Source organism: Phocoena sinus, chromosome 15, assembly GCF_008692025.1.
Source record: "Phocoena sinus isolate mPhoSin1 chromosome 15, mPhoSin1.pri, whole genome shotgun sequence".
Taxonomy (NCBI): Eukaryota; Metazoa; Chordata; class Mammalia; order Artiodactyla; family Phocoenidae; genus Phocoena; species Phocoena sinus.
The window spans coordinates 4839717-4863314 of NC_045777.1; the positions used below are offsets into that span (position 1 = coordinate 4839717).

Sequence of the window (23598 nt, forward strand, 5' to 3'; positions counted from 1 at the left end):
TTTGAACCAGAAATTCCATCTTCAGGTATATACTCAAGAGTGACACGTGTACATATCTACACACAAAAACTGTATACAAATATTCACAGCAGCTTTATTCATAATAGCTTAAAACTGGACTCCATTTAAATGTCCATCAATAGGAGACTAGATAAACAAACTGTGGTATATTCATACAACACTACTCAGCAATAAAAAGGAACACACTACTGATTTGTGCAAAACATGGATGAATCTCAAAAACAGTATTTTGAGCAAAGGAAGGCAGCACACATGAGTAGATATAGTAAGCCTGCATTTACATGGAGTTTAAAACACACATTTACTCTATTGTTATAGGTTAGGCTGAAGATGTTAGGCTGATGAGGCAGGGGTGGAAGGGAGGGAAGGGAGCTTTCCGGGGTAATGGAAATGTTCTATAGCTTGATGGCACTTAAACAAGCACAAGGCAAAAATGCACTGAACTACACATTTTATTGTATGTAAATAAAAGCTCTATTTAAAAGAGATGAAATTAAAGACATTTTCAGACCAAAAAAACCCCCAGCACCAGAAGAGTACTGTAAAGGAGATATGAAACAGTGTTCTTCAGAATGAAATAAATAATCCCAGATGGAAGGTCAGAAACGCAGGCAGGGATGTAAAGCAACAGGAAGAGTAAACATGTGGAGAAAACTGACAGGAATGTTGACTGTATAACAATAATAAAGGTCCTATAAGGTCTAGAATTAAAATGCACTGTAAAAGCATAAAAGGCAGGAAACAGGGAAATTGGATTTGAGATCCTTGCGTTGTGGGAATGTGGTGAAGGTAATTTATATTAGACTCAAAAGAGTCAAGGATGCATAAGGTAATTGCTAGAGTAACAATTAAAGAACAATTAAAGAATGTATTTCCAAGGTAACAAAGGGGGAAATATGGCATTAAAAGCAAAACAAAACAAAATTCAACCCACAAGGACAGGGTAAATAAAAAGCAAAGTGTAAAAATGCAGTGTTTAAACATAAATACATCAGTAATTATATTAAAAGCAAAATAATTAAATACTCAAATTAAAAGTCAAAGCCAGGAGCTCTGAGCCCAGGCACGGTGGTGGTAGCCCGCACTGGGAGAATCCTCACCAGCCTGTCAAGCAGAAAACCAGTGCCGCTGGCTGGAGGATGGGGTTTGGGGCTCCCAGTGTGGCTGGAAATGCAGATGGGATGCCCTGGGAAGGAAGATGCTGCAGAGGGAGCCTCAAATCTATGCATCAAGTCCCCTCAGACCCACGGTGACTTTGAACCGCACATGTGCGGGGGAGACTCCAAGGACAGCGTGGATGGAAGGCTGAAAGAGCTGAGCAGGATTTCAGCTGCTGCCAACCGCAGGAGAAAGAGTTGGAAGTCTGAATCCTGCTGACTTACAGGGGCCCAGTGAGCACCCTGAGTGAAAAGCCAGGTAGGCCACCCTTCAGAAGTAAAGACTGTGTCCCAGGAATAAGGATTTGCCATGAGGCTGAAGGCAACAATCCAACAGAACCATCCTAATAACAGAGTGTAAAAGCATGTTTCTCCAAGTTCAAGGTGATTAGCCCACAGTTCAACTTTCTGCTAAAACAAAACTCAGCACTGCGTGGAAGATAAAAGAGAATAGAAAATCCCTGCAACATACCTCTGCAGCATTCAGTATACAATAATAATTAAAGAAAAGCTACTACATACGCAAAGACATGTGACCCAAGGTCAAGAGAAAAAAGAGTAAATAGCAACAGATCCTGAGCTGATCCAGATGTTGGCACTAGCAGACATGTGCTTTAAAAGCTATTAGAAATATAATCAGGACTTAAAGACAAAGAGTCATATTGAGTGAACAGATAAGCTTACAAAATATAAAAAACAAAGACTCTAGAATTAGACAGTATTTGAAGTGAAAAAAATATACTAGATGTGCTTAAAAGACAGAAGAAAGGATCAATCGAACTTAAAGACAGATCAACAGAAATAACGTGATCCTTAAAGAGAAAAAGATGGAAAACAAAGCAAAACAAAACCCAGGCCGCAGTCACCTGTGAGATAATATCCAACAGTTTAATACATGAGTGACTGGAATCCTACAGGTGGAGCAAGAGAATGGGGTAGACAAAATATTTTAAAAAATAATGGTTGAAAATGTCCCAAACAATCATATTTCTAATCCAAGCAACTCAGTTACCCCAGAGTATATCAAGCACCTAGCACACAACAGTAAACTGCTGAAGACAAAAGATAAAGAGACCCTAGATAACTAACAAGAACGTGCTGTATAGCACAGGGATCTCTACTTAATACTCTGCAATGACCTATATGGGAAAAGAATCTAAAAAAGAGTGGGTATATGTATATGAATAATTGATTCACTTTGCTGTATAGCAGAAACGAATACAACATTGTAAAGCAATTATACTCCAATAAATATTAATTAAAAAAAAAGATAAAGAGATCTTAAAGCAGCCAGATGATAAAAACATATGCTACATACAGGGGAACAGTATTCTACATACAGTAGAATACTATATTCAAAATGCTGAAAGAAAACTATCTGTACATTACACCTCCAAGTGTGTACCTCTGACATCTTCACTCATCTCACCCATGGAACGTACAGCTTGGTGACTATAGTTAATAATATTGTACTGTATATTTGAAAGTTGTTGAGTAAATCCTAAATGTTCTCATAGCGAGAAAAAAATTTTTCTAACTATGTGTGGTGACTGGATGTTAACCACACTTATTGTGTAATCACTTCACAATATGGTCCCATATCAAATCATTATGCTGTACAAACAAAATACAAAAAGGGGAAACCCCCCCCAGAAATCCTTATCTAGCAAAAATATCCTTTAAAAGTGAGGATGTAATACAGACCTTTTCAGATAAACAAAAACTGAAGGAATCTGTCACTAGTAGCCCTGAGAATCCATGAGATGCTAAAACAGTTCTTTAGGCTGAAGGGAAATAACAACAGATGAAAACTCAATTCTACAGGAAGGAATGAAGAGCAATGGAAATGGTAATATGGGTGTAAAATAAAAAGAAATGAGTTTTGCATTTCCTCTTTTTTTCTACCCTGAATAATTACTCAAATCTCAGAATGGCTTAAATTAGGTGGGCCAAGCAGGAAGGTACATGTGGCGGAGGGGTGGGGTGACCCAGGCTCACAGAGCCGGCGTGTAAGGTGAAGAGTGCGTCAACAGCTCAATGTTATACTGTTTTAAATCAAGCAACCAGCTGTCTTTTAATGACATTCGGAGGATAAAAGTTGGTTGTCTTTTAATGTCTATTTACAGTAAAATAGTCATCATTAAAAACACACAAACAAACTTGAAACAGTCTCTAATTTAGAGAAAAGTTACCGGTACAGAAGTTATTTATCCTGAGCCATTTCAGAGTAAGTTGCCTCATTACCTCTGAACATTGGTGGACATTTCCTACAAACAAGACTATCTTCCTGCGCGAGCAGAATAAGATAATCAAAACTGTGAAATCAACACCGACACATTACTACCATCTATTCTTCAGAGCCCATTTCAGTTCTGCCAATTGTCCTAATAACACCCTTTTTGGTACAACATCCACTTCCAAACACATGCTGTACTCAGCTGCCACGACTCTTCAGTCCCCTTCAGTCTGGGTTAGCTTCTCGGTCTTTCCTTGACTTTTTAAACTTTGAGACTTCTGAAGATTATATACCTGTCATTTTGTAAAACGTTCCTCAATCCGAGTTTATCTGATGTTTACTCACAACATGATTGGATACAGTAAGGATGATTAAACTTTTGAAATTCAATTAATGTAATTGTGGTAGTTACAAAATATGTTCGTTTTTTGCCTTTTGATACTCCTTCCTTCAAGAGTGGAGCTTAATTCCATACCCTGCGAGTCTGGGATGGGCTTAGTAACTCCCTTATAAGGCATCATAAAAATACTACAGATTCTTCCCTGCTCTCCCTTGGGTCACTTGCCCTGGGGAAAGTTAGCTGTCCTTTTGTGAGGACACTCACGCAGCCCCATGGAGAGGCCCACATGGTGAATATCTGAGGAACCGAGGCCTCCAGTCAACAGCCATGTGAGCGCGCCATCTTGGAAGCAGATCCTTCAACCCCAGCCAAGCTTTCAAATGACTGCAGCCCTGACTTGACTGGGACATCTTGACTGCAACACCACAGAAGACTCTGAGCCAGAACCATATCAGCTAAGCCACTCTGATTTCTGATCCACAGAAAATGTGGATAATGAATGTTTGTTGTTTCAAGCCGCTAAGTGTTGGGATAATTTGTTACTTAGCAATTGATAATGAACACAGTTATCCACCACATTAACAGAAAAAAGGAGGTAACAAACCATACTGTCATCTAAATAGATGCAGAAAAGTATTAAGACAAAATTCAAGACCCATTCTTGATTTAAAAGAACTTTCAGCAAACTAGAAAAAGAAGGAAGCTTCCTTATCTTAATAATGGGCACCTTACAACTAACATCATACTTAATAGTATAATGTTGAATGTTTTTCCACTAAGATTGGGAAAAGGCAAGGATGTTGGTCACCACTTTTATTCAATATGGTACCAGAGGTCCTAGCCAATGCAGCAAGATATGGAAAAAATTAAAAGGAAAGGAAGAAACTGACTTTATTCTCAGACAACATAATCGTGCGTGTAAAAAAAACCTAAGGACTCTACCAGATAGCTATCAGAATAACTGAATTTAACAGGATTAAAGTATGTAAGGTCAATATACGAAAATCAATGGTATTTCTATATACAGGTACAAACAATTGTAAATAAAATAAAAAATTACAATTCCACTTACAATAGTTTAAAAAACATTAATATTTAGGAAAAATTTTTAACAAAAATACTCTTAAGACTCCTGAACTGAAAACTACAAAACAACAGAGACAAATTAAAGAAGACCTAAGTAAATGGAGAAAGACACCATGTTCATGGATCAGAAGACTCAGTATTATAATTTATTAAGATGCCAATGCTACTCAATGGGGAAAAGAAAGTCTTTCAACAAATGATGCTGGGACAACTGGATAATCACATGGGAAAATAATGACTCTTACCTCTACCTCACAGAATACAGAAAAATTAATTTGAGATGGATCAAAGAACTAAAAGTAAGGCTAAAACTATGATGAAAACATAGGAGAACATCTCTGAGAACTTAACTTGGGGCAAGCAGCGCTTGTTTAGAGAGGACCAAAAAAGCATGAACCCAAGAAGACAAAACTGATAACATGGCCTTCATTGAAATTAAAACTCCTCATTAAGAAAATGAAAAGGCAAGCCACAGAATGGAAGAAAATATTCACAATAAATATACCTGACAAGAGAGTTCTATTTGTAATATGTAAAGAATTTCTACAAGTCTGTAAGAAATAAGGCAAAAACTCCCAGTAAAAATGGGCAAAAGACCTGAGTGCTGACTTCATAAGAGATATATGAATGACAAATACACATAAGAAAAATGTTTAACATTATTAGTCATCTGGGAAATGCAGACTAAAAGCACAATGAGATGCCATTTTATATCCACTAGAATAACTGAAGTTAAAAAGACAAATGCTGGTGAGGATGTAGGGCAACTGGACTTCTATACCTTGCGGGTGGGAGGGTAAAATGATACAACCACTTTGGACAACTCTTTGGCAACTTCGTACTAAGTTATACATGCACCTATCCTATGAACTACAAGTTCTATTCCTAGTTATTTACCCAAAGGAAATGAAAACCTATGTGTACAAAAAGAGTTTTAAAAGAATCTTCACAGCACCTATATTCATAGTAGCCCAAAACTAATGGGTAAACAAACTGTGATCTATTCATATAAGAGAATATTAGTCACCAATTAAAAAAAGGGACTATGATACATGCAACAACATGGTTGAATCTCCAAAACATCGTTTTATGGGGAAGAAACAGGACACCAAAGAGTGTCTTCTGTATTATTTCATTTACATGAAATGCAAGAACAGGCAAATTAATCCATAGTGATTGAGGTCAGCACAGTGGTCACTTGTGAGGAGTGGGACTCACAGAAACAACCTTCTGAGGTGATGAGAATTTCTGGATCTTGATTAAGTGGTGGTTATATGGAATGTATTTTATCAAATTCAAATCATAAGCTGCTTACAAGAAACCCACCTTAAACAGAAAGATACAGAAAGGTTAGAAACAAAAGGATGAGACAAAGTTGCACCATGCAAATACTGACCAAGGGAAATAGTCTTGTTATATTAAGACACAATTTGACCTCAAGGCAAAATGCATTCCCAGAGCTAAAGAGTACATTTCAGAATGTTAGAAGGTCTGTATTATCAGTAAGATACAAAATTCCAGATTTGTAAGTACTTACTGTAGCTGCAAAACAGATAAAGTGAAACTGACAGAACAAAAGGGATAATCAGACAAATACACAAGCATAGTGGGAGATTTTTAACCCACTAAGTCTCTTAGTAACTGATGGATTTGGGTAGACCAAAAAACCAGAAGAAATGAACACGATTAATAAACCTGACCTAATTCCACTCAAAGAACATGGCAAATAACAGTTGCAAAGTATATAATCTTTTCAAACACATATGAAACATTTACCAAAATCAACATATACTGGGTAAATTGCAAACTGCATCAGAAATTAAAGGATTTAAATATGTTCTCTGACCTCAATACAATTATGCCAGTAATCACTAAAAAAAGTTAACTAGAAAATTTCCCTATATTTGGAAATCAACAAACACATGTCTAAATGACACCTGGATCAAAGGTGAAATCATAATAAAAATCAGAAAATATTTTGAAATGGATGACAATGAAATGATGATATACATAAACTCGGATCCAGCAAAAGCCATGGCTAAGGTATTAAAACATAAGGAATACAAGTGAAAATAAGGACTGAAAATCAGTTATATAATCATCTCTTTCAAGGAGTTAGTAAAAGAACTGCACATTGAACAGAACAAAACTATAAAGATAGGAGCAGGAATTAATGAAAAAAGAGAAATACTGCAGAGTTGACCAAAGGTAAAACTAATATCAGAAATGTAAAAGAGATATATGTAAAATGTAAAAAGTATAAAATCTTAACACCTTTATGCCAATAAATTGGGAAAAGTATACGAAATCCTTAAAAAATCCTTAAAAAAAACCCCAAACAAACCACAATCTATCAAAATCAATACAAGAAGAAATAGAAAATCTGAAAATGAATAATCTTACAACTGTGAAAGAAATTGAGGGACTTCCCTGGTGGCACAGTGGTTAAGGACTCCACGTTCCCAATGCAGGGGGCCTGGGTTCGATCCCTGGTCAGGGAACTAGACCCTACATGCATGCTGCAACTAAGAGTTCGCATGCTGCAACTAAGAGTTCGCATGCCACAACTAAGGAGCTGGTGAGCTGCAACTAAGGAGCCCACTGGCTGCAACTAAGGAGCTCACTGGCCACAACTAAGGAGCACACATGCCACAACAAAGGAGCCAGCAAGCTGCAACTGAGACCTGGTGCAACCAAATAAAAAAAAAGTAAAAATTATTTTTTAAAAAAAGAAAGAAATTGACTCATTAAACTATATTATACAAGGACAACTTGAAGCCCACATACATTTTACTAATCATTTAAAGAAGAAATAAGAGCAATTTTACACAAACTCTTCCATAGAAGAGCTTCTCAACTAGCTTTATAAGGGAAGCAAAACCTTCATACCAAATCTGACGTGTACATTATAGAAAGTAATATTACATGACAATCTTACTCAAAGGTCCTAAAATATACACAAAGGTCCTAAAAAAACACAGTAAACTAAAGCCAGTGATATGTAAAAAGAAAAAGATATCAGAATCTAAGTGGATTTACTCCATGAAAATTCAACAATGTTATTTACCACATTAACATCATAAAAGAATAATTACAGGATCAAGCCAATAAATGTAGGAAAATATTTTGGTAAATTCCACACTTATTCATGTTAAAAAAAAAAACAAAACTCCAGCATACGATAAAAAGAAGGACACTGTAATGTGATTAGGTGTATGTACAAAAACCTTACAGCAAACATATTTAATGGTATGATAGAGAAAGCTTTCCTGCTAAGATTAAAATAAGATAAGAATACCCAGTATGACCATTTATATTCAACACAGTACTGCAGATCCGTACTCAACTCAATAAAAGATACAAAAAGTTTAAGTTTTAGAAATAAAGCTATTTCAAACCAATACCATTTAGCACATTGACAGCAGAAAACTGCACTGAAACATCAAACCCCTTGGATTAAATCTAACGAAAGATATGCAAATCTACTACACAGAAAAGCAGAAAAAAATGCTCAGAAAAATATAAAGAAGCCTAACAAATGGAAGAATAATCTACGTGCATACATTGAAGATGCAGTATCATACAGATGTCATTTCTCTCCAAACCAATCTATAAATTCAATGGAATGTCAATCAAAAACACAGTGGGGATTAGTGTGTTGGTGTGTGTGAAAACAGATAACACTAATGTTTACATGGAAATGTAACAGGCCAAGAACAGCCAAGAAATTACCGAAGAATAAAATAGAACTACCCATACTACTGGACATTAAGACTTATTACAAAGATACTGGATTTAACAAACTGTGACACTGGCACAAGGACCCAGAAAAAAGACTAACAGTCTCTTTAAAAGATCACTGACTAAGGCAAAAAATAAGTGTATTGTGGACTTTATAAGATGCAGAAATAAAATATATGACAATAATAACACAAAGGATGAGTGAGGGGAAATGAAAGTATACTCTTGTAAGGAGGTTCTCATACTATACGTGAAACCGTATATTATTTGAAGGTAGGCTGACAAATTAAAGAAGTATATTGCAAATCCTAGCACAACCACTAAAATAATAGAAGAGGTACAGCTAACAAGCCACTAGTAGAGATAAAATGGAACCATTAATATGGGCAGTAGAAAAATACAGCAAGATGGTAGATTTAAACCAAACCATATTGACAGTTACAAAAAATAAAAATGGTCTAAACCAGTACTATACAACAGAGCCTTCTACAATGAGAACTTGAAAGGTAGCTAGTGTGACTGAGGAACTGAAGTTTAAATTTTAACTTAAGTTCAGATAGCCACATGCAGCTACTGTATTAGACGGTACAAGTGTAAACACTCCAAATAAAAGGCAGGACCCATAATGCTGTCTGCAAGAAACGCACTTTATTTTATTTTATTCTTTTGCGGTACGCGGGCCTCTCACTGCCGTGGCCTCTCCCGTTGCAGAGCACAGGCTCCCGACGCGCAGGCTCAGCGGCCATGGCTCACGGGCCCAGCCGCTCCGCGGCATGTGGGATCTTCCCGGACCGGGGCACGAAGCCGTGTCCCCTACATCGGCAAGCGGACTCTCAACCACTGCGCCACCAGGGAAGCCCGAAACTCACTCTAAATATATATAGGTTAAATGTAAATGGATGGGAAAAGTATGCAAACACCAACCAACAGAGAGCTGAAGAGCCTGTATTCATATGAGACCAAGTAGAATTCAGAATCAGGACTGTTACCAGGGAAAAAGAGGGACATTTCATGATAGTGAAGGGGTCAAGTGATCAAGAAAAATAACAATGCTACATGTAGGTAAACTCAATAATAAGAGCTTCAAAACATCAACAAAAACTGATCAAACTACAAACAGAACTAGACAAATCTTCAATTAGGGTTGGATTTCAGACACTCCTTTCACTTCAAATAAGGGGAAAAAAATATCAGTAAGGATACAAAGGAGAGGAACAGGGCTGTTAGCCAAGTTGATACTTTAACATTTACAGAACACACCACACAACAGTAGCAGAATACATTCTTTTCTGGTACACATGGAACATTCATGAAGGCCACATTCTAGGCCATAAAACAAATGTCAAATGTTTGAAATAATAATGAGTATGTTCTCTGACTACAACGGATTTAAACTACAATTCAGCACTAATTTAAAATATCTGGAAAAATTCCCAAATAATTGTAAGTTAGAAAACATACTTCCAACAACTAACAGGTCAAACAAGTCACAAGGGAAAGAAATACTTTGAACTAAATGAAAATGAAAACACAACATATCAAAATCTGTGGGATTCACTCAAACAAGTACTTACAGGGAAATTTATAGTTCTAATTGTATAAATTGCATATATAAAAAAAGCCTTAAAAAAATCAGTATTATAAACTTCCACCTTAAAAAACTAAAAAGGAAGAAGTTAGGCCAAAATAAGCAAAGGAAGGAAAAAATGAAGATAAAAGCAAAAATCAATGACAAGGAAAAGAGTGAAATATTAATGAAATAAACTGATTCTTTGAGAAGACCATTAAAATCGCTAAACTTATAGCTGGACAGATCCTAATGACATTAAAAAGATAATAGAGGAATATCATGAACAACTTCATGCCAATAAATTAAAAAACAGATACAATGGACAAATTCTTTGAAAGACACAAACTACGAAAGCTTACTCAGGAAGAAATGAATAGGCCCATATCTATTGAAGAAGCTGAACTGGTAGCTAAATTTTTCTGACAAAGAAAACTCCTTGCTCAGATGGCTTCATCCACTGATCAAATGGATATAATTTATGAATTATACCAAACTTTTAAGGAAGAAATACCAATTCTACATGAACTCTTCCAAAAAAGTAGAAGAGGAGAAAAACACTTCCCAACTTACTTTTATGAGGCCGTGATACCAAAACTAGAGAAACATATTACACAAAACTACAGATCAATATCCATCATGAACATGGAGGCAAAAATGCTTAGCAAAATTTTAGTAAATCAAATTCAGTAATGTATTAAAAAATTCATATTAACCAAGTGAAATGTATCCGAGGAATGCAATGTTGGCTTAATATTTTAGTATCAATTGTTGTAATTCACTATTTTAAGACTGAAAAAGAAAAAGCACAAGAACAGTTCAAAAGATGAAAAAAACCACCTGGCAAAATTCAACACAATTCTTGATAAAAAAGATCTCATTGATTTAGGGGTAGACGATAACATTCTCAACACGACAGTGGGCACCTATAAAAAGAACCTAGAGCCTAGATGTCTAACTTAATGGAAAAGACCGAATGCTTCCCCCACCAAGATTAGGAATAAGGAAAGGATGTCTGTTCTTACCACTTCTCACAGTACTGGAGGTCCTGGCTCATGTGCTAAGGCAGGTAAGAGAAATAAAAGGCATACAGATTGGAAAGAAAGAAATAAAACTGCCTATTACAGATGGCATGATTGTGCACCTAAGAAAATCCCAAGGAATCTATTAAAAAGGTGCCTGAACTAACTGAGTTTAGCCAAGTCACACAACACAAGGTCCATACGTAAAAATCCATTTTATGTATATATTAGTAACAAACAATTGAAATTTAAAAATTCCATATAATCTCTGTGACAGAAAGCTTATCCGTGGTTGCCTGGAGCCAGTGGTAGGGGTGGGGGTGAGTACAGGATGGGACAGAAAGGGACAGTTTGGAGTGAGGAAGTCTGGAGCCAGTGGTAGGGGTGGGGGTGAGTACAGGACGGGACAGAAAGGCACAGTTTGGACTGAGGAAGTGTTCTACACCTTGATTGCAGTGGTGATCTCACAGATGTATAAATCTGCCAGAATTCATCAACATATTCACTAAAAATGGGTGCATTTTATCGCATGTAAACTATACTTCAGTAAAGTCAATTAAAAACACAGATCAATGGGATATAATAAAAAATCCAGGGGCTTCCCTGGTGGTGCAGTGGTTGAGAGTCCGCCTGCCGATGCAGGGGACAGGGATTCGTGCCCTGGTCCGGGAAGATCCCACATGCCGCGGAGCGGCTGGGCCCATGAGCCGTGGTCGCTGAGCCTGCGCGTCCGGAGCCTGTGCTCCCCCACAACAGTGAGAGGCCCACGTACTGCCAAAAAAAAAAAAAAAAAAAAAAACCCATAAAAAGTGCACTATAAATACAGATGCTCAATTTATGACAATCACAGCTCAGCACAGAACACTGAATTATGGATGGTCTAAAAAAACAAAAAAGGGATGAGGATTACTGGATAACCCTGTTGGAATTAAAAAAAAAAAAAAAAAAGCCAAAACGCCCCAAAACTTAACGTTTATTTTACATCTCATCCAGAAATTAATTCCAGGTAAAATTTAAATCTAAATCTGAAAAGTGAAACAAAATTTCTATAGGATAACAGGAGAGTATTTTCATGACCTTGGTAGATCAAAGTTTATTAAAAGGACATAAAAAGCACTAACCATAAAGAAAAAGATTGATCAAATGGATATATTAAAAGTAACAACTCTTCATTAAAAGATCCTTTCAGAGAGTGAAAACCTTAGTCACAGAGTGCGAGAAAACATCTGCAATGCTCAGAACCAACGAATGACTAGTATCCGGAATAGTCATTCGTTGGTTCTGAGCATTGCAGATATTTTCTCGCAAATCAATAAGGATATGACTGATGACCCAACAGAAAAATGAACAAGATTCTCAAACAGGCAACATATCCAAATGACCAATAAACATATGAAAATGTGTTCAATAGCTTTAGTCATATGGGAAACAGAAATTAAAACCAGAATGAGGTACTACCGCCCACCCTCCAACACAGCTAAAATTTGAGACTGATAATACCAAATGTTGTAGCTGATATGGAGCAACCGGAAATCCGAAACACTGCTGGCAGGAATGTAAATTGGCGCAATACTTTACAAGGTAGCTACTAGAGTTAAGATACATATTCCTTCTGACCCAGGAATTCCACTGCCAATTGCCAAAGAAATTCCATACATATGGGCACAAAAGACACGTATGAAAACGTTCATAGCAAAATTATTTGTAATAGCCTCAGACTAGAAACAACCACAATCTCCATCAGTAGAATAAACTGTGGTATATTTATCCAATGAGTGACTTACTATACAGAGATGAAAAAGAATAAACTATTATTACATGAAATGACATAGATGAATCTCACAAGGTTTGAATAAAATAAGCAGATACAAAACAATACCTACTGGTCTAATTCCATTTAAATAAAGTCTAAAAAAAAACTATAGTGTTAGAGGCTTATTAAAAGATAACAGTTGCTAAGAAATAACAAATGCTTACCATATGCCAAGTACCATTCTAACTAATTTTTATGTGTTTAACTCAATTTTCACAACTCTATAATGAGATGCAACTTATTCTCCCAAATGTGCAAATTTAGTCACAAAGAGGTTAAATAATTTGCTCAAGGACACACAGCGACTACGTGTTAGACCTGGAATGTGAAGGCAGCTAGCCTGGCTTGAGAGCCTGCATTCTAAACGCTACATTGACGCTCAGTGGTAGTGCTTTACTGGAAAGATGGAGGGAGGGCAAATGAGCAGAGGGAGGTGGGAGAAGTAGGATGACTAATTCCCATCTCTCAAGAGAACAATCAGTAGATAATGCCTAAAATTGGGTGATGGGGTGGGGGAGAAGAGAGAAGGGATCAAGAGTTAGCAGTATATGCATGTTATGAAAAAATCTGGAGGAAAGATCAGAAAAAACCAGCTAAACAACATCACAACAGTAGCTGTCTCTAGGGAGTGAGTCAGAGTGGACCAGGGGACTGTTATACTTAACCTATAAGCCTTACTGTTACAGAAAAATAACACATGCACATTACTTTGATAAAAATAATTTTTAAAGATTTAAAAAGATGTAAATATTTTTAAAAACAACAATGCTATCATGTATTGAGCCCCAGTGTCCCCGGCGTTTAGCTAAACATTTTATATACAGTATTTCACGGAATTCCCCTAACAATATGGAATTGGTGCCAGTATTACTATTATTTTGCTGATGGGGAAACGGATTCAGGGTTAACTAGCTGGCAGGTGGCGGAGTCCATGTTGGAACCACCGCGACGGAAGATGAAGGTCTTCTAGAAGTCAACGAAGAACAGGTATGGAAGGATATTCAGGAGGAGTCCCGGACAGGAGCTGGTGACTCATGCTGGCTTCAGGGAGGGGAGGGGACATTAGGAGGGGGATCTGAGAAGGATGCCCAGGTTGCTGGCTTGGGTACCTGAGGACATGTTGGTCCTTTTCTCTTCCGCAAGGTCCACGGAAAGAGGAGCAGAGGGCCAAGCCTCTGATGGGGAGTTTATGAGTTCAGTCACAAATACGTAGAGCCCCTTACTGTTTGGGAAAGGCACTGCTCGGAGGACACAGTGTGGGGAAGACCAAACATGTATGAACTCAGCAGGGGGGTGGGGGTGGGGAGAAGACTGAGGGGGATGGTCACGGACCCAGGGAGAGAAAGAACGTCTGGGGCCTGGCCCTGCTGCCTGCCCAGCCTCCGGGCCACCCATCCAGTGTGCCCTGTCCCCCACCCTCATAGCTCCTGCTGTCCCCCGTGCTACTCACTGCCCTCAACACCACCCATCGTTACCTTCCACTCTTCAAAAACTGTTTTTCGAAATACAGTCCACTCATCTTTCAATATTGAAATGTCAGGGCTTCCAAGCGTCTCACGCCCTCACTGTTCCCCTCAGGAACCAGTCATGCCCTTGGGCCTGGGTGAGGCTCCTGCTACAGGCTCTCACAGGTGCTCCACATTCCTCCTTTGGAGCACAGAAAATGGTCAAAGAAATCACTTCCTGTACTTTAGTTACAGAATATGTCTCTGTCCTTCTAGGAGAGGTTCATGAGGGCAGGAGGGGCTGGCAGACTTTTTCTGAAAAGGTCCAAATAGTAAATACTTTCAGCTTTGCAGGCCACAGGGTCTTAGTCACAACTATTCAACTCTGCCATTGTAGCCCGAAAGCGGTGCAGACAACATATAAATGAACGGATGTGATGTGTCACGGTATCACTTGATCTATAAAGTCAAGAGGTGGGCCAAACGGCCACGGTTTGCTGAGCCCTGGTCTAAATCACCAGCCCCCAGTCTAGCATCCGGCATACAGCAGGCATTCAATGAATGAAGAAAGGAAGAAAAAAGCCGTTGCTTTGGCCATGAGATGGAAACAGGTACTGAGGGGAGGTGGTTTCAGTGGGACGGTGGGGTGGGATGGAGACAGCAGGGGGCTGAGGAGAAGCAGCAGCTGAGGAAGGAGGAAGTCCTCTTTCCGGAGCCCCCCGTTTGCCCGGCAGGTTTGGGGGACGGCCCTGTCTTCGGGGAGCGTGTCTGCAGGCTCCGACAGGAAGGCAGGGCTGGGGAAGGAAGGGGAGAAGGCAGGGCTCCAGAGCTCAGGTGCGTGTGGGGTTGGTCCTGAAGGAGGAGGACACCTGCTGAGGACAGAGGAACAAGGACGGTGGAAGGGACGAGGGGGAAGCCTCAGATCCTCTTCCCCGCGAGACGTGCGCCTGGACCGCTGGTGAAGAGAGCGGGGCTCGGGGAGGTGAAGAACCCCAGCGCCTGTGGGGCTGCGAGGGCTGGCCACCCAGGCCAGGGCCACAGGCCCCCACCTTCCCTCTCCTCTGGTGAGACAGCACTGCTAACCCAGCTGGCGTTCGGGTTTTCAGTGCTGCCTGGTGTGAGGTGTGTCACTCACTGAGTCACCGGCACGACCTGCTATCACTCCCTGTCCCTTCACTTTCCCATGCGGGCAGTGACAGGCAGGCCCAGAGGAGGATGAGTTCACACTTCAAACATGTAGCCGTACCCAGTTCTTTCTTGAAGGGTATTGAAAGGCATTTTCATTTCAGAGGATTAGCGGCTGTTTCATCTTGGTGCCTTCAAGTGTGTATGTGTACGCTGTAAGGTATTTCCCGACTAGGCAGAACAGAATTTTTCTTTAAATGCAAGAAACCCCTCGACTGGGGCTTTGCATAGTAGCTATCTAGTCGTGCAAGCCTGACAAAGTATTAACACCCACGAAACACAACTTCTCACAGAGAAAGTATTAATATTATGATATTTAAACAGCCTGAAAAGTTTTCTCACAGAGTCGAAAACCGACAGCCAGTCAATTTCACTTATTCTAAGACCCAGATACCCGGAAAAAAGCTTCCATTTTGACATTAATTTGTTAATTCTTTACTGCTACTGGAACGTGTAGGTAGCACTGCTGGAACATGTGAGAAGGGTTTGGACCCCAAACTATTTTTTACGAAGAACTAAAGCCACCTAAAATATCTTTTAGGTGACATGCTGGGGGAAATAAAAGTATTAGGGCCTGTTTTCTTCTGCCTTATTTCAAAGCGTAATTGCTGTTACTATTCATAGATTGAAGGCTCTATGTATATTCTAACAAGTAAAACTTTAATTCATACTTTCATTTTGAGGTTTTCATTCCTCACAAGTCAAAAGACAATTTTCCTAAAACACATCCATCCTCACTCCACCATTTCAAGTTCTTCTAGAGATGATGGGAACCACTGTCTCCAAATTCACTAGAGTTTAAAATGGGGATGCCTAACCCCTGTAACACAGCCTTTATTTGAATGGACTTTTCAATACACCTTTAGATGCACATTCGATAAACTTGATCTCTTACCCTATTGTTGGGTTGATATTCGGATCAAAACTGTCTTCCACGAACCGCCACACAATACTTGATTTACCTACACCTGTATCCTGAAAGAGAATGAGAGGTGAAGAAGAAAAAGTTTTACCTGCTTGCATACACCAAAAACTACCTTGTGCCCTAAGTTCAGGATTTTGGGAAAATCATTCCAGATAGGTACATTTTAGAAGTTAAGAAACACAAAAAGGTTTTCATAAAAATTCAGTGGAGTAACTAGGAGATTTCAAAATGTATTGTAGGAGAGGGGTTCCAAGTTTTTAAGAGACAGGATCTTCTGAAAGATCCAAAGTTTCTGCTTACTGTGCAAAGTGACGAACTCACTTGCTTTATAATAAGTCTAAGTGAACTATGAACTCTTGAACTACTTCTGAGTAATCCCTGACAGATCCTAGCCCCACCCTATCTAGGAAGGGGGAAGACTAGTTATTGAAATCTTTTTCAGTCTTTAAAGCAGCAACCCAGGCAAGAGAGCATCAATTTCAGAAAGTATGCTCTGAAATAGCAAAGTTGCCTTGACAAGTCAGGAAGCTGAAGCTTCAAACTAGTCTTTGGGGCTTCCTGATTTGAATGTCCCCCCGCCCGCCCCAAGGAAAGTAACTCTGTGAGAAGTGTCAGAGGTATCCCACAAGTTCAAAAACACCAAGCAGATGGCAAAGGAGACTACTGCTGCTCGTAAAACCTAAAGACCTGTTACTGGCTGTACTTCGCAAGGCTTGGCCAACTCCCAACTAGTACCTGGGGAAGCTATTTAAGAGCTGCTCTTAACCCAGATGCAATGGAGAGACAGGGAGGGCTCTTCACCCTTTGAGGGGCGGGAAGAGACCCTGGGCTCCAGGGAGGGACGAGGGGAAACGTCCCTCCCGCCAGCAAAACCTTCAGGGCGGTGCGGCCAGGTGGGCGGGACGGCCCGGGGGCGGGGGAGGGGGCTGGAAGGAGGGTCCCGGGGCAGGTAGGCGGCGTCCCGCACGGAGACTGAGAGAAGGGGCAAATGGGACGTGGGCACGTCCGGGTCCCCGGCCCGCCCGGCCTCCCGCGGCCCTCCCAGCCGGCCCGCCGCCACTCACCCCCAGCAGACACACTTTGAGCTCCCTCAGCGCCATGGCCTGGGAGCCAGGGGCGCGGGCCCGCCGCCGCCCTAAGTTGAGAAGGGAGAGGCCCGGCCCAGCACGAGCATCCCCCAGCGCCGCCGCGGCACGGCCTAGCCCCGGCCGCGGGGCGCGTAGAGGCGGCGGCCGCCCGTTCGCCGGTCCTCGGCCTGGCCCGTCCGTCACCAGCCGTGCGGGACCCGCCTCAGCAGCTGGGACGGTGCCGCGGGTTCCCAAGCGCCACCGCCGCCGCCATCTTGGGACGCCAGCCGGGTCACCTGACCTCCCCGCCCACCTCGGCAGCCACCTTCGCCGCGAGGGCGGGGCCGGCTGGCGCCGCGAGGCTCGAGGCGGGGGGCGGGGGGGCGGGGCCGCCGACGAGGGGCGGGATCCGAAGCCAGATATCCCCGCCTCTCTCCTTCTGGCCCCGCCCCTCGCGCGCCGGCCCCGCCTCCAGGCCCATTCCAAGATGGCGGGTGAGTGGGGCTGGACTCCCGGGGCGCCCCCCTCCTCCCAAGCCGGGACCACCCCTTGAGGCCCGGGGACCGCCCCCGCCCGCCCCTGAGGCCGCCTGCCGCAGACCCCTTGTAACTTCTTATGTGTCTCTTGGTTTTCAGGGATCCCCTAGTACTTTGTGGACTTGCAGGATGACTTAGACGATTGTAAGTAACAGTTCGGGCGTCCCGTCCCTCCCTGGGAACCTCTCATAGAGTTCGGGGTGCACGAAAGGCGGGAGTGGGACCTACGGGCTGGGCTCTCCGTGTTGGGCCCAGAATAGCGGGACCCCCAACTGCCTTAAGCACTTGCGGCGGTCCCTCCTCACTGGGCGGGGCGGCCGAGGATGGGGAGGATTTTTGTTGCTGGGAAACTTCTGACTTCCTGTCACTTTCTTTCTCTTCCTCCTCCTCCTTCTCCTGCGGCGGCCCGGGAGGGGCGGGAGGGCTAGGCCCTCCTCCTAGTGATTCCGGCAGGGAGGAGGCGTGGCCACCTTGGGGGTCGGGGGCTTCCACCCAGGGTCTCCACTTTTTTCCCTGGGACTTTTCAGAGTGTTGGGGAGTTTGGGAGGTCCGGCTCCCCGTGTGGCCGGCCACAGACTCGCACAGACTTCTCCAGTGTCCTGGCCACAAGCCCAGCTCCGTTCTCATCCCTAGGAGCCCCTTGGTTGGGTATCCTTCACCTGTCCCTTCCTGCTCTTTCCTTTAGAATCACGTTAAGGACTGATGGCTGGGGAAGGTGTTCCTGGAAATGCAAGTTCGCATTTGTGGTGACTGAAGCATTTCCTTTCCATTCAACAAACATTTCTTGAGCACCTGCTGGTTCTGGGCCGGCCATGCGCGGAGCCTGGGACCTACAAACTCGAACCCAAAACGGTGACGACTCTCAGGGAGCTCACAGTCCAGGGAGAGAGCCGACTTGTAAACAGATAATTACCAAACGCCGGGGTTGCCTGCTCATGAAGGAGGCCTGTACAAACCATCACAATAGCCAACATGAATGGGGGCTTACTGTGCGCTTCCCTTCCCCATCTACAAGTTTCCTACTAACAAGAACTGGAGTTTACAGAAAACACCATAGGTCAGGAGGCGCAGTTTAAACCCTTTATACATATTAGTTCTTTTAGAAGGAGGCAACTTTAGTAAAGTAGAATGACACTTGAAGGGGCCAGTGTTTAGGAGCATGGGTGCTGAAGTCAGATGGCCAGAGGGTGAGGTCCTGAGCCACTGTGTACTGGCTGTGTGATCCTGGCCACGTCACTGTACCACTGGAGCCTCATTGCCTCATCTGTAGAATGGGCATAGTAGAAGTCCACCTCATAAGGCTTCCACTCAGGTTAAATAATAAAAGGTTTAGCGTGAAGCCTTGTACATAGGACACGCTGGGTAAATATTATCTGCCATTATTATTCTTGTGATCATTATTCATGATTATTTCACACTGTGGGGCAAAGTACAGTGTTGGCCCCAGGTTTACAGAGCTGAATGTTTCGGCCAGCGGGCATCTTCGAATGGAAGGAATATAGCCTTTCTCTTGATAAACAACAGTAAGCTGCTGTTAAGGCACCTCTCATTCATAGATTCGATATTTGGCCTGGCTGGAAAAGCTGATTTCTGGCTATATCAGTTATCTAACAAACCACCCCAAAACTCAGTGGCTTAAATCAACAGCATTTTGTTATTTCTAACAATTCTGTGCCTTGACTGGGTGATACAGAAGCTTCGTGTGTTCTCTGTGAACTCTGGGAAGATAAGAAGGTCCAAAATGGCTTTCCTCACGTGACTCTTGGCCAGGAAATCTTCTGGGACTGCAGGTCAGGGCCTCAGTTCTCTTCCAGGAGCTTCTTCCACTTGGCTAGCTTGGGCTTCTCACAGCGTGGTGACGGCAGGCATTTGGACCTCTTTTCTGGCAGCTAGCTTCCTTTTGTCTTTTTTGTATATGTGTTCAAAAAGGAAGAGATTACATAGGAAAAAATAATTCTGATTTTCCTTTGGCCCTGTTTGTGCAAATATTGGGTGTTTGAGACTCGTGATAAAGAATGCCATAAATACTCTTTAGCAGACTGCTGAAGCCTCGTCCCAGTAAAGAAGAAAACCAGCATTGTGGCTCTGAACACACCCATGCCATGGGTAGGGCAACTCTGGGAGCCTCCTGGGGCTTCTTTTTTTGAGCAGGGGTGGGGGCTTCAGGGTGCTGTTCCTATGAAATTACAATATAATTGGTTAGATGAATAGCCGTAATAGGAGAGCCTGTCCCCCCAGTAATTTATGCAGCCCTGGGTCCCACCTTTGCACTTTACTGGGGTGGTATTTGGGAGGCATTATCATGCTGTGATTGATAGCAAGAACCCTGAGGTCCTGTAACCCACTTCCTGCCTTTAGCTGAGTCAGTGTGAGCAGATCACTCCCTCTGTTCACATTCTTCATCTGGAAAATGACATAAGAATTGGAGATGCTTCATGGGACTGATATGAGGATTAGATGAAACAATACACATAAAACATTTTAGCCCGGTGCCTGGTATAGAGTATTATATTCAGTGATTTTATTACTGTTATTATTTTAACGATCATCATTATTGCTAGGCACTCGTATACGATTTTCTGATTCTGTGTTAAGGGCTGCTACTCTGTGAAGTAGGTGGGATTATTCCTGTTTTACAAATGATAAAACTGAGAATCAGAGAGGTTAACTAACTTATCCAGTATGGCACAGGTCATGAGTGATAGAACCAGCAACCAACTCTGTTCCTCTGAGTCTTGCTTTTTTTATTCCATCACACAGATTGACCTCACAAATATTCTTAAGCTAATGGCAAGAGCACGGATGTTGGTTGTGGTGGTTCTCCATCTGTTGTCCTTTTTGGGCATTTTTTTGTCTAAACGATGGGATAACCGCTCCATTTAGGCTCTACGTCGCTTTGGGCAGGAACATAGGTCGTCTTTTTTTATCACCCAGTGTCCTCCATAATCTAGGTGTTCAATTAATGTCATTACTGGTAGTGATAATGGATGACGAGTCTTGTCCGATTTACTTTGTGATTTCTTGATTAAATTGGCTAACTTCAAAACAAAGCCGTAGTGAAAGGCTGCCTTGTCTTTTAAAATCATTGAGTCTTCGGGTCATTGCAGCACAGAAAAGATTTAATTTTAGTGAATTAGCTTGCGGAAGCAATCTAGATTCCTTCTCTTGAGAGCAGAAAGTATGTGGGATGGTCTGGCGCAGTGGTCCTGGTGGTGGATTGCACGTAGAAGGTGGAGCTGGATACGTCTGCGCCTCAGGGGCTTAAAGTCCTGTGACTGTCTAGGTTGCTTAAAGCAGGTGGAGGCTGAAGAGGTGTTACTCCTGGTAAGGTTTGCTTGGCCAATTGGAATTTAAGTGTGTGCCAGCGGTGGGTGAAAAAAAAGTGAGGGGAATCTGTTGCAGGTATAAAGAGACCTAAGAGACCTATCAACAAAATACAATATGTGGTCATATTTGGATCCTTAGTTGAACAAATCAGCTATAAAAAGACATTATTGAGACAGTTGGGGGAAATTAAACTTGGGCTGGGTATTAGGTTATATTAAGAATCATTATTAATTTTGTCAGATGCGATAGTGGTGTCACAGTTTTATTCAAAGGAGAAGGACCTTATCTAACAGAAACAAATAAGCATTTATGGGTGAAATGATTTAATGTGTGAGGTCTGCTTTGAAAATGCTGCAACAAACAATAAATCATCAAAAAGTTGGGAAGAAGAATGAGTGGGAAAAATTGGCAGAATGTTTATACTTGTTGAAACTGGTTGCTAGGGGTGTGGGGTTTATTATACTATTCTATTTTTGCATGTGTTTGAAAATTTCCTTAATAGAAAGTTTTTAAAAATGAGTTGAAAGTTTCATATATGATCAAACATCTACATGAAGAGTTTAAAGCTGGATTTCAATTCTGAAGTCAGCTGCCATGTTATTGTAAGATGTGTTTAGCTTCAAAAGACAGACTTGGAGAATCTATTCGTATTTGAGGGACTGTGTATTTCTTTTCAAATGTTTAGTTTTTGAGGTATCTATGAAAGAAGTTGGAAGAAGGTGTACTTCTGTTGATGAGAAAAGCTAGGTGCCAACAAATAATATCTGGACCTTTGTTGAAAATGGGATTAGCTAAATCAGAGGGATACAGATAGACTCTTTGAATCTTAATGCTAGAAGGAGTGGTGTATGTTCGAGCTTGAATAAAAGACATCCTCCAGAGCAGAATGCATTCCATTTCACCTGCCCACTTTAGTCCAGGTTTGTAAAAATGTTCTGCTTGAGGACCACAGCCAAGCAGAGAAAATAGATTAATTTTAGCCTCAAACCAAACCATTGAACCTTCTCTCTGAACTATTATATAAACTCAAATCAAAGATTGTCAATTTTTTTTTTTAAAGACCTCCCTGTTGAGTGAAATAGTTTGAACAGGAACTTGAATGTGCTAATAGTTGGGAAATAGAACAAAATCCAGACATCAGACTATTCTCCAAGTCAGAGATGGGCAAATTTTTTTTTCTGTAAAGGATCAGATAGTAAACATTTTAGACTTTGCTGGGCAGAAGCCCTGCTATAACCACTCAAGTCTGCCACTGTAGCCTGGTAGCAGTCACAGATACACATAAATGAATGAACATGGCTGTTTGCTAATAAAACTTTATTTATAAACACAGGGCTGGATTTGGCCCTCGGTTCTAAATCAAACTTGATTTCATTTTTTTTCCTTTTTTTGCGGGGGGGGGGGGGGGTGGGGGTTTTTTTTTTTTTTTTAATTGACGTGTAGTTGATTTACAATGTCGTGTTAGGCTCAGGTGTACAGCAAACTGATTCAGTTGTATATACATATATTTATAATATATTTATTATATATATATTCTTTTTTCAGATTCTTTTTCCATTATAGCTTATTACAAGATATCGGGTATAGTTCCCTGTGCTCTACAGTAGGTCCTTGTTGGTTGGTTATCTCTTTTATATTTAGTAGTGTATATATGTTAATCCCAAGCTCCTAACTTTCCACTTTCCACTTTGGTGTAACCATAAGTTTGTTTTTTATGCCTGTGAGTGAGTCTGTTATGTAAATAAGTTCATTTGTATCATTTTTTTAGATTCCACAGGTAAGTGGTATCATACATTTGTCTTTCTCTGAAACTTGATTTCATTCTGTCCGCACCCAGAAGTCTTGTTGATTAGCTGAGCCAACCTGGAAGGCTGCCTTTCCCACTGGGCTCAGTTTGAAGAGCTGACTTTTGCCGGCACAGACCCTGCTTTGTTGAGGAGCCCTTGACAAGTTGTTCAGCCTTCACGTCTCCTTTTTCCTGTTGGTGTGTTGGGGATTAAAAGCATGCGCCTGTCTCCTCCCAACAGGATAAGGGTGAGCAAGGAACAAAAGAGTCAGCATGGTGTGGGCCGAGTCAACTGTGCTTCCCGGCTGATAACTGTAATGCATTTTACTTTTGTTGTTCTGTAT

General features: G+C 41.4%; 2 protein-coding genes across 5 annotated transcripts in view; one reads left to right on the plus strand and one right to left on the minus strand.

Moving 5' to 3' along the window:
* The window catches only part of RAB22A (RAB22A, member RAS oncogene family), a 52850-nt gene extending 34917 nt beyond the window's left edge, over positions 1-17933 (minus strand). For 2 of the 4 annotated variants that reach the window (XM_032604995.1, XM_032604994.1), the window contains exons 1-2: positions 17603-17918; positions 16509-16588 (exon numbers count right to left, since the gene is read on the minus strand). In XM_032604995.1, coding sequence (XP_032460886.1) covers positions 16509-16588; positions 17603-17638 — 116 coding nt within the window. In that variant the 5' untranslated portion in view covers positions 17639-17918. Of the gene's footprint in view, positions 1-16508; positions 16589-17602 lie in introns of all 4 variants that reach the window. The other 2 variants (XR_004345754.1, XM_032604996.1) reach the window with 2 other exon arrangements.
* A 306-nt stretch (positions 17934-18239) lies between these two features.
* The window catches only part of LOC116739601 (serine/threonine-protein phosphatase 4 regulatory subunit 1-like), a 99046-nt gene continuing 93687 nt past the window's right edge, over positions 18240-23598 (plus strand). Inside the window, 1 exon segment of the mRNA XM_032604039.1 lies at positions 18240-18285. The gene's annotated coding sequence lies outside the window, so the exon portion shown is untranslated.